The 12,107-nt window shown below is 37.5% G+C and overlaps 1 protein-coding gene across 2 annotated transcripts; it reads left to right on the forward strand.

Moving 5' to 3' along the window:
• The first annotated feature begins 2,838 nt into the window (after nt 1-2,838).
• Nucleotides 2,839-11,375, forward strand: NUP1 (nuclear pore complex protein). 2 transcript variants are annotated; one of them, XM_086236438.1, is made up of 9 exons: nt 2,839-3,201; nt 4,378-4,424; nt 5,341-5,456; nt 6,098-6,299; nt 6,468-6,767; nt 6,853-6,942; nt 7,033-7,788; nt 8,246-8,751; nt 9,058-11,375. In XM_086236438.1, the coding sequence occupies exons 1-9, from the start codon at nt 2,940-2,942 to the stop codon at nt 10,826-10,828; spliced, it is 4,050 nt and encodes a 1,349-aa protein (XP_086092564.1). In that variant the 5' UTR covers nt 2,839-2,939; the 3' UTR covers nt 10,829-11,375. The 2 variants fall into 2 exon arrangements, with proteins under 2 accessions (XP_086092564.1, XP_086092566.1); XM_086236440.1 differs by having other exon boundaries at nt 5,359-5,456.
• Nucleotides 11,376-12,107: the final 732 nt, after the last annotated feature.

Genomic DNA, 12,107 nt, shown 5'->3' on the forward strand with positions numbered 1-12,107 from the left:
GCTTAAATTTCGGCCGAAATTTTGAAACTGCCACACGTATATTTTTGTAAACTTTCGGCGAAATTTCTCCTAAATTTCGGCGAAATTTGGCGAAATTTCACCCAAATTTCGTCGAAATTTCGAACCCATGATAAAACACAGACAAAAAGAGAAGGTGACCGACCTTGGAGGTGCCCCGGAAGTGAGTCCAAGAGCCCCAAGCAGAGGGATAGGCTTCGCCGATGTTGAAGGGTAGATCTTTGGGTCCAGTCCCAGATCCACCCACGACTCCCTTCAAGAATCTAAGCATCGCTAGAAACGGCATCGTGTCTGGTCCTCTTCCTCTGATTCGCACTCTTTCCCACTCTGATTCGCCGGTCCTCTTCCTCTTCCAGTCCTCCTCCTCCTCCTCTTGTCTGGTCTTAAACGTAACTTGCTTTTTTTATTTTTCATTTTTTTTCCAAATCCTGATCGGAATGGATTGTATCATGTCTTGGGCTTGGGCTTTCTTGATCCGGAACCAATATAGTTTAGTTATGGATTGTAGGCTTGTAAGTTGTAGGCTTGTAGCCATTATTATTAGATTAATTAATTAATTATTAGATTAGTTAGCCTTGTAGGCTTGTAAGTTGTAGGCTTGCAGCCATTATTATTAGATTAATTAATTAATTATTAGATTAGTTAGCCTAGTTTGCTGCTTTGCCAAATTTGATTTGGCATATAATAAAAGTTTAAAACAATATAAACTATAAAGTCTATAATATGATTTTTTTTTTTTTTTTAGAAAAACTATAATATGGGTTTAGTAATTTTATATAAGTTTATAAACTAAATATCACTATAGAGTATTTAAGTTTATAATTTTATATAAGTTTGTAAGTATATAAGTTTAATATAATTTAGGGTTTAGAGAGTGGTTTATTGTTGATGATTTATGGTTTAGAAGGTAGGGTTGAGTAAATTTAATAATATGCGGTATAGGGTACATAGAGAGTATAGCCTTATAGGGTATATAGAGGGTATAGCCTTACATGGCATAGGATATATGGAGGGTTATAGCCTTACATGATATATGGTATATAGAGGGTATATAGTTTAGGGTTTAGGGTATGAGGTGTTTTTTATATAATTATTAATCAGTGACCCATTTTTCTAATAGTATTTGCATCCAGCGCGCATTATATTCACCTTATATCATAGGAAACCTAATATATAATTTGGTTTCTTCAATATTTTTTATCTATGTAGTAGATAATATGTTAAATAAACATATGGTCAAGTTTCATTCAAAATTTCCATATTTTAATAGTAATTTCCGTCATTTTTGTCTAATTTTATCGAAATCGAAATTTTAATCGAAATTTCCACGAAAATTTCCGTCGAAATTTCCATCAAAAATTTCCTCGAAATTTCCATCGAAAATTTCCTCGAAATCGAAATTACACTCCTTGCTTGGGAGTTGTGAAGTGTGAACAATATAGATGGATGTGGTCTCTTTCTAGTTTGTACAAGTACTTGAAAAAACTAGTTTATCTTGTACAACTTGGGACTTGGAGTACCAAAGTGCTTTCTCAACTTTGTGCCTTTATGGTTGTGAAGGAATCAAGCATGACTGCGTGAGCATATCCCACTCTGGTGGCCATCCCACTCACACTTCCACTCTAAAAAATGCTCATTGTATTATTTGGGGCTTAATCGTAAATACCCAAAATACCATTCTTAATTAAGTACCCGATGAAAATTTATAAACAATACTCCCCTCACCTCACCCATGTGATATTCACAATTCCATATATTTTACTTTTGCAAAATTGCCCACACATTTTTGTTAAAATTGAACACAGCCCTCAATCCACCCCACGGATCACTTTTGATTATTTTAGTCGCAAGTCGATTTAAACATAAAAAATTAAAGATTGCATTAAAGAGTAAAGACACAAATTATACTAGCATAAGGAAAATTCTCCTTAATATGTAAGAAATAAAAATAATACTTGTTAGTCCAATAATATTTCTCTTAACTTTGTTGAAAAGAACTTCAAATTCGAATCTCATTTCTCACATAAAAAATAATAATATTAATAATATATTTGGAAAGTAAGAATACTATAGTAATTCTAAATTATTCACTTTCTATTATTTTTTGGTTTTAACTCATTTTCTTCATAAAATGACTCTCACACATATCCCTTGTGTGATAATATTTATAGTTTTAATTATTATGTTAACTTGTTAGTTTTTTTCTTCTAAAAGAACCCAAAAAAATTGGTAATAACTTGTGTCAAGGGTGGGGATGCCTTAGAATATATATAAAGGAGGTAGAGTTAAAGATATATTTACAAATTCTATTATGTATGTTCTTGAACAAGTAAATTTGGATACAATTATAATTTGAAAGATTTGAATGATGCTATTAAACTCGATTTATTTATTTTTTTGAAATTTCTCACATGAAGTGGATTCTACTTTATGAATCTACAATATTGTTGGTCTCATTTAAGAAGACAGTTTAGAGCAAGAATTAAGAAAAAAATTGAAATATTGTTATCAATTATGAATACATTTTTTTTTTAATGGTTTTGGGTAGGCTGTTTTTTGTTTTTTATTTTTTTTATTAAAATAACCTTTTTAGTGTTTTTTCTGTTTCTGTAGAAAAAACGCAAAAATAAAATTACTCAAAATACACGAGGTGCGTAGAATAATACGTAGACTCCCCCGTAGACACTCAATAGTCAATACCCAAACGAAAGCCGTCAAATAATTTCTCATTTCCGTCGCTCTCTCTCTCTGAAATATCATATGCACATAAACATAACATATTTTGGTAAATATCATATCGACCCCTTTCGTGTTTCGCTCTCTGCGCAATTAAAAACCCTAAAATTTGCTATCGCATCCTTTTTCTTTCTCCACCCCCAAAAAAATTGAAACCCTAGCGCGCTCTCTCTCTCCTCTCTCTCATGGCGACGGCCGCACGGGAAGAGAAGCAGCCCTACGAAGGTTTGAGCGGCGGAGGGAAGTTCCGGAAGACGCCGTTTCGGAGGTCCACCCAAAAGACGCCGTACGATCGCCCGCCCACCGCTCTGCGAAACCCTACTACCGCCGCCAATGGCGGCTGGATCTCGAAGCTCGTTGATCCGGCCCAGCGGCTCATCACCTCCAGCGCCCACCGCCTCTTCTCGACCGTCTTTCGCAAACGCCTTCCTCCTCCGCCTTCGATAGGTTCGGCTTTTGCTGTTTTCGAAACCGCATTAGGTTACGATGCTATGGGGTTCTTGGGTTTCTCTGTTCTGGGATAAGTTTTGGGGGCTTTTGTTTGGGTTTAATGTGGGAGTGTTGAGGTTTGGGTAGCTTTTGTTTTTGCTGTTTTCAAAAGCATATTTTAGTTTTTTTTTGTCCATAAATGCTAATTTTTTTTCAATTTGCTTAACATTATATGTTTTGGGGCCAGATTATGATGGTTGAATTTCGGTATTTGGTTGCTTTATGCTGCGTCATAATAGTGTTTTTTGCTCCCCCTCCGCCTAAATTTTTGGTTTGTGTTGTGGAAGGAGCTTAATTCCCTTGACATTTTTCGTTTTGGAGCTAGGTATATGACATTTCAAGTTTGTTGGGTCCTTTAGGAAACACCTGGAAATTCATTAATGCTGTATGAAAAACCCTTGAAGTTGTTACAGAATCCAAAATCCAAGTGGGTCATCCAAATTTTGAATAATACATGCACTGTTACACTATTAGGAACTGACCAAAAAAATGTTAAACCATCAGGAGGACATATAATCCTTGCACCGCTTATGTCTACTGCTTATTTAAAATTTTAACTGGTAAATTTGTAGATTTTCACTCTTTTTAAGAGTGATGCCTGATAGTACTTTGTCTTTTACTTCAATACGGTCTTTGATGCTGGTTTCTTATCCAAAACCCCTGTTGGACCTCTTTTTTTTGCTTACTTTTCTCCCTATATAAATGAGGAATATATTACCCTTATTTCTTTGACTGAGTTGTCTTCTAGATTTGGCTTTTGGGGACAATTTGAAGTGCTTGAGAATATGTAAAATTGTTTGTTTTAGGAAGCTGTCGTACAGGATATTCCTCCTTTAGTGGTCCACTGTGATTTTTAATCTAAGGTGGTTTTTGACCCCTTTGTTTTCTTAAAATGAGATAGAATGCACTGGGATTGTCTTTCGAATTTGCTCACCACTTGTTGCATGTATGGTAATGATATTTTCTATGCTCTGTACTTGCTGTTATAATTCAGTAATTATTCATGTTTTCAAGAATGCTGTTCCATGATGAACTTTATTCTCTACCTTGTTTTCTTTGAGCTTAGTTATGTGATTGCTTGTTTGGTTTCTTTATGGTTGATTTCATAAATTTAATTTTCTGCTACTTTATCAGAGGTAAATTATGAAGCAGCGGTTAAGGACAAGGAAGAAGTTGCCATGGTAAGTGTAATTCTATTATCTATTTGTATTCTTTGCAGTCATTGTGCTTTCTTTTATTAACTAGGGTGGTTTACTTTTTATTTTATTAGTAAGTTATATACACATTGTTTTGTTAGACATCGTGTTTGAGTCTTGTTAGCATAGCAAGCTTTTCTTCTTCTCTCCTATTAATTAAACATTTTGATGATCAGCATAAGATCATAGTTTTAAATTAGAAAGTTAGGTTATCGAGAATATTTGGTGGCCTGATGCTCCATATGTTGGGTCTCCTCGTAGAATAATTTAGGGGGCTCGAGGGAATATCCCAAATTTCTGTTGAGGGACATGATCTTGGTATCTAGTTGATCCATTGATAAAAGTCTAGATTTGATACGAAGAAAATGTTTCTAATCTCAAGAAATGAAGATGGAAAGATAATATATATATATATATATGTATATTCTAAATATATGTTTGACACTGACATAAAGAATCCCCATTACTATCTAATGAGAGTTAAAAAAAGAAAATGGCCTATTGCATGAGGCTCCTGCCGATGAGGAGTCATAGGAGGGCAAGACATAAGCAACCAAAGCCCTGTATTCAGAGATTGTGTCTGCTACTCAAACCTTCGATCACTAGGTCACATGGGGCAAACCATTCTGTTGTGCCAAGGCGCATCCATCCAGTGAGAGTTAGCTATTGTTTTTTCTTTCTTTTTTCTAATCTTGTGCCAATTGAAAATAACTTTCATTGGGTTTTGGTTGGTATGCTATCATTTATTGTTTACGTGCAACAATTTTTAATCTCATCTCGTAGGTTGTCTACGGTTTAGGTTTTAGTATTATTATTCTGTTATTATTTTGGTTTTAATACTATTATTCTGTAAGTATATCATCTTGATATTACTCTGTTGTATACAAATTTGCCTGTAAAGGATCCTCCTGGTGTGCAGAAAGGTGCCATTGATCAAAGTGCTGGTCCAAGTACTAGTACTGATGGAGAGGGGTTCACTGAACTTGAGCAAATATTAGAGCAGAAAACCTTCACTAGGCAAGTTGCTATATACTTCTTATTAGTATGTTTTGTTACTCTCACATAGAAAGTACTTATAATAATAATAATCTAAATGCAGCCTTCCGTCAGGAAACCTTTGTTTATGCTGATACACTGTGGGTATGTTGAAAATTATTTGTATGATTTATGTAAAAACCAACAAGAAATGTTAAATTGATGCTTGAAAAAGGAAATAGAGAATGATTTATGGCAATAATGTGTATATTGGTGGTTGCTGTAAGTTTCATGTTTGCTTTGATTAGAATGTTTAAATTATGGGCAAGTTTGCCATCCAGAATGCCTTCTTTCCCTCCCTCCAATCCAGAAATGAACATAGGGGAAGGGGGGGGGGGGGGGGAGAGAGAGATGAGAAGGTAAACTTTCCAATAAATTTAATTAATGAATTGGGATTGTTTATGATGTATTCATTTATGGTTTGAACAAGTCCATTCTTATCATTTTGGTCAGTTCATTCCCTGGTAGTGGTATGCATTAACAGCAAGGACTAGTCCTAGAAAAAATAACAGCAATGAGTAGTAGTATTTGTCATGATTTCATCTTTGCCTCATCTTGGACTTAGAACTTGTCCTTTTCTTAACATGTGCGCACTGTGATGCTGAATGTTAATCACTCTGCAGAACTGAAATTGATCGATTGACAGCACTATTACATTCAAGAAGTGCTGATACACCATTTGAGAATCAAGAGAAAAGGTCTGAAGGGATACCTTCGAGGCCAGTAGTCTCTCATGACAGAAAGGAAGAGTTTCCTAATACTCCAGCGCAAGACAAAAATGGGATTGAGAGCCGCATTGTTTCAACCCCTGTTGTCAATACAAGTGTATGATAACCTACCTTTCATTCATATACTTATGGTTCATGAGTTTGGCAAAAGATGTGGTGCTCATGCTTGCTGCTCTTGAATCTAAATTTTTGTGCAATAATAATTCTTGTTACATATTGCACTTTGGCACTTTTTTTCTCAATTAGTGGTTACAAATGTCTGCAGGTCCTTGATGAAGATGTTGCTTCACCTGCAGAGCTCGCAAAAGCATACATGGGCAGTACTTCAAAAGTGTCTCCATCAATGCTAGGTTGGCGGAGTCAAGCACTCCATGAAGATTCACCTATTGTGAGTAGTGTACCATTTCCTTCAAAATCTCCAATAATGTCACTTGTGCCGTGGACTTCTGGCCATGTTGGGGCTCCAGAAAATGGTTTTGTGACCCCTAGATCTCGAGGTAGATCTGCTATATACAGTATGGCTCGAACACCATACTCCCGTGTTCGCACCACTAGTACATTCAAGGTTTGTTTGCTATGAAACATGGTGCATTTCAGGTTTTCAATGTTAGTTTGGATTCAAATTCTTATATTGTTCGCTCATATTTCAGGGTGTTGGGTCCACAGTTGATGCTTATGGTGGGCTATCATCTTCTCAGTCTGTATGGGAGCAAAGCCAACCTTCTGGATCTAAACAAGGGGTATAAAATCTGAATGCAGTCAAATGCTACTTTTTATTGTGGGCTTCACCACACGATTCATGTCACTGGATTTGTTTGTTTTATTTGTAGGCCTTAAAACGCAGAATTTCAGTCTTGGACAATGACATAGGATCGGTGGGTCCTATTCGTAGAATTCGTCAAAAGCCTAATCTTCTTTCTTCAAGAGGCTTGAGTTCACCGGGATCCAGCAGTACTGCTTCTATTCTTGGGACCAGAATAAGTTCCGAGGCTGCTCAAAACCCATTATCTTCAACACAGAAGCCACTTTCATTGGGTGAAACTAGGTTTATTCAAACTAAAGCGCTATCAGAAAATGGGGACAATGCAGTTCCTAGGACAAGTTTCTCTGCTATTCCTTCAAAATCCAGCGAGATGGCTTTCAAAATACTGGAGCAGCTTGATAAGTTGGTCTCTCCAAAAGAGAAATCATCCGATCCCAAGCTACTTACTGTGAGGGATAAATCACCAACTAAGCTGTCACTGTCCATGTTACGTGGTCAGGCTCTGAAAAGCCTGGAGGATGTGGATTCGTCAAAATTTCTGGATAATGTCCATAATAGCAATAATAAATTCGATGCTTCATTTGATCAGTTGATACCAGATGCTCAAGACTTAATTTCTCAAAAACAGGACAAGGTTAAAGAAAATGGGCCATTGAGGATTGCTGCTCCTTGTGACAATTCAACTACAGTAGTGAATAGTGTAGATTCTACAACAGACAAGAAGGATATTGTGCCCAATGATAATACTGCAGTTTCTGCTGCATCCAACTCTATTGCTCATCCTCCACAAAAGAAGCGGGCATTCAAGATGAGTGCACATGAGGTATAGTGGTGCTTTCTTATCTTTTTTGGTTTTTGGATAATTTTAGGTATCTTGCTTTCTTCTACCGAACTAAGTTCTTATTTATTTTTTCTTTTCTTTCTACTTTGAAATCTGACCTGAAGTGACTAGTTCAGGTTTCAATTTGATCGTGTTACTGATGGGGCTTGACCTTTGAGATTATAAGATACTGTACATGGATCAAACAATTTTACACCTTCACGAGGAAATTAAATTCAAATTTCATGAAGTTTAATTACAATTGTCTAGATCTTATATTTCTTAATTTAAAAAAAATGAATTATCATTAATATTATTTGTTATTGTGTTTCTTTTTCCACACATATTCATATAACTTTTTATTAATAAATTTCAACGTTATGGATTATGGTCATGTATAAGCTTCAGCGTTTTGTATATGATCCTATATAAATTTCAACGTTATGACTATGTTCTGTAGGATTTTCTGGAGCTGGATGATGATAGCCATTCGAATGGGGTTGCATCTGATTCATTGGCTGATGGGAGAGGAAAGGTGGATACCTCTTTGACCGAGGGGAAGAGTGTTGCTACTGCAACTGTTACACTGGAGAAGCCTCCAGTTGTTTCTGAACTCAAACCCCCTGCATCTTTTCCAGTAAACCAAAAGACTGATCTCAGAACATCTGGTGGGTCTGTGCTTGCTGAGAATAGCACCATCTTCTCTCCAAGTGCATCTTCATCCAGCATGACCGTCTTTCCCACCATGGTAGCCAGCCAGCCATCCTTTATGTCTGATAAAGTTGCTCGACCAAAAGAATCAAATTCTGGTACTCCCATATTTAACTTTGGGGGCAAAGATACCTCAACGAAAGATTCGGATGTTGCACAGCCACAGTTTACTTATGCTTCATCACCTGCAGTTCGTGAATCTGTTGACGCAAAATTTGGTGCCTTTTCACACCCCAGACCTGAAAGCTCAAGCAGGTCAGTGTGTATGTTCCATTGCTTATTTTTATTGTTGGTGGATTTAGGTGGATGTGGGGTTTCTATTTAGGGTTTGAAGATGGGTTGTGTGGCTGATCCTGTGATGGGTGGTGATTGATTGCATAATGTAAAAAGAAACAACACTTTTTTCCTTTAGTTTAAAAATGTAACCAGTGGTATTGTGTGGAAATCATCTATGTGCCTTTTGTTCCAATATTTGATCTAAACTTATTGACGAAATTCTGATTTTTATTTTGCACACAAACATTTATTATGTTATTTAGTAATCTCTCTTTTCATCTGCAGTGTATCTACGGTTGCAGCTGGCATGACAAATTCTGTACCAAAACCACTGGAATCAGATAAAACTGATAATAAGAATAATTTACATGTTGGAGGCTCTTTTAGGATGCCTGAAACTGCACTGTCATCTGCTGTATCTTCATCAGCCACAAGCATATTCTCCTTTGGCACCCCTCCCAATAATTCAAATCTAAGTAATGGGTCTAGCCCTCTATTCTCTTCCCCCACTCCTTCAGATTTTAACAATCTGACAAGTCAAAATCCAGCGGGTAGTATCACCCTTACTGCCAACACAAACAGTGGTAACAATATTGCTACAACCACTTTCTTCACCACTAGCAGTAGCAATATCTCCAGCTCAGCTCCAGCACCTTTGTTTTCAGCTGCACCTTCAAAATTTGAATCCTCTACTGCTTCAACTGCAGTTACACCTGTTCCAGTAAATTCTTCTTTGGAATCTTTAGAAGGCAAGAACAAGCAAGACAGGGGCTTTAGTAATCTAAGCAGCACTCCCTTTGGTGGCACATCTGCTGCCAGTGCAAGCACAGGAAGTAACATATATGTATTTGGTGGTGGTGCTGCCACATCTACTGCTAACAACCAGTCTCAGAGCTCTTCTTTTTTTGGTGTTGGCAGTGGATCCAGTGGATCCATTCCTAGTGCCCAGGCATCGCCTGCTGGGACTGGAGTTGCATCTTTTGCACAGAGTGCACCCACTCAACCTGGCTCATCAGCATTCTCTCCATCTTTTGGGTTGGCTGGAAATACAGCTTTATCTTCTGGCAGTTCTGTTTTTCTTTCGACTTCTGCTGCTAAGCCATTTAGTTCAGGAGCTAGTACGGTACTTGGTTCTTCTACCTCTTCTCTGGAGGCGAACCCCATTAGCTCTAGTACTGCTCCTAGCTTATTTGGTTCCAGTTGGCAACCTGCTAAAGCTCCCATATTTGCTTCCACATTCAACTCTAAATCTTTGTCAACTGGGTTTTCCTTTGGACCATCCTCAACATCTGCTGCTACTAACAGTGCGCCTATTGGGTGTGGAGCATCCTCAGCCTCTGCTGCTTCTACTAACGGTGCACATTTGATATTTGGTACGTCCTCAGCTTCTGCTGCCACTACTAACGGCGTGCCTACGGTATTTGGAACACCCTCAGCTTCTGCAGCCACTACTAACAGTGCGCCTATGATATTTGGTACGTCCTCAGCTTCTGCTGCCCCTACTAACAGTGCGCCTACGGTATTTGGAACACCTGCAGCTTCTGCAGCCACTACTAACAGTGCGCCTATGTTTGGATCATCCAATGGTGCACCCTCAACATCCTTTTTCTCATTCAATTCATCTGCAAGTAATACTGCCCCATCACAGCCTGCATTTGTGAACCCTAGTCCTGCATTTGCCTTTAGTTCAGCTCCCGCGGGTAATAATGATCAAATGAGTATGGAAGATAGCATGGCTGAAGACACTGTTCAGGCATCTACGCCCACAGCCTCAATGTTTGGCCAACAGCCTATATCAACCCCACAGTCTGGATTTGTATTTGGTGCCGCAGGTCCATCAGTGCCAACCATGGCGAATCCCTTCCAATTTGCAGGCCAACAGAACTTGGCCAACCCCCAGAACCCAGCCAACCCACAGAACCCTTCACCGTTTCAGGCTTCTGGTAGTTTTGGTTTAACTGAAGGGGGCAAATTTTCAGTGGGTAGTCTTGGAGGTGGTGTTGACAAGTCCACTAGAAAATATGTGAAGGTTAAACACAAGCAGCGGAAGAAGTAAACACAACAGTTAAATGAAATTGGTTTGGTTGTTAGAGTTCTCAGTTATATGTACCAGGGTGGATAATGTGCAAGATATGCAGCAAGAGATTGATGTTTGTCTTTGTCACCCAGAATGGTTCGATGCCGATGAAGGTATAATTGGCCTCATCAGGTGATTCTGTCTGCTCTACATATATCTTTTCTCCCTTATCCTTTTCATTATTAGGCCAAATTTTCGTGGTTGCAATGAGAGCACAAGTGTTCACAATCTTGTACCAGTTTGTAGTCTGAGAACAATTATGCATTTGTATTAGTACATGTGGTAGGTCAATGCTTCTTCTGTATTAGTACATGTAGTAGGTCATAGGCTTTCTTTCTGGTTGGGGAATTGTGTTATCAACTGTTTTCTTTGTACTCTGCTATTTGTAACATAAAAGGAAACGGGTATGAATGTGTCAAAGCTTCTCTGCTGGCTGCCCACATGATGGAGCACTGAGCACATCTTTTTGACTTTTTAATCAAATTACTCTTTTACAAAATAAATATAATTTTTTCCTTGTTTTTTTTTTTCCTCTCTGAGATCCTGAGTGAGTGGGTGTTATTTGAAAGTGTAGTTTTCTTTTTAAATTATAACCAGGAACTGCCCTATATGCTGCCACTGTCGAGTTGGAAATATTCACAATAGCATTGCAAGAGCCTCATTGATTATAAGAGGTTCAAATTGCTTGTGTTAGTCATGATAATTATCAGTTTTGAACTGTTTATATTTAGTTTAGTAGTGTAATTCGAACATTGATACTTAATCTGATAGTTGAAATCATGATATGCTTACCTAATTGGATTGATACCCTTTAAAGCCTATTTCTCTATTGGCTTGGATATCTGGAAGATTGTACATAATTGTATCAATTAAATTAGCTGATCTTGTGGAGTAGCAATATTCTACAAATAAACTGAAAGGCATCTTGAACATTGAAGATGTAATCAGTGGCATATTTATTTCACATATATGCAAATTCCAAGTTAGTATCTTCATATTTATTACCATTTGGAATATACAAGCCTGCAGTTTCTTTTCTTTATTTCCTATTAAGGTTGCTAGCATTGCTCATTGGATGAACAAAGGGGAAGGAAAAGGAAAAAGAAAAAAGTCTCCTCCTTTATATTCCACAGGACATCCAGCAATTTTAATTATAATGAAGATTATAATCCACATATACGCAGAAAATCATTCTGGAATTGTACAAGCAATATCAAGTAGAAAGCAAGCTTTTTCCAAAGATGATAATGATAAACAA

This window comes from Dryas octopetala, chromosome 3 (genome assembly GCF_963921425.1).
Source record: "Dryas octopetala chromosome 3, drDryOcto1.1, whole genome shotgun sequence".
NCBI classification, from domain to species: domain Eukaryota; kingdom Viridiplantae; phylum Streptophyta; class Magnoliopsida; order Rosales; family Rosaceae; genus Dryas; species Dryas octopetala.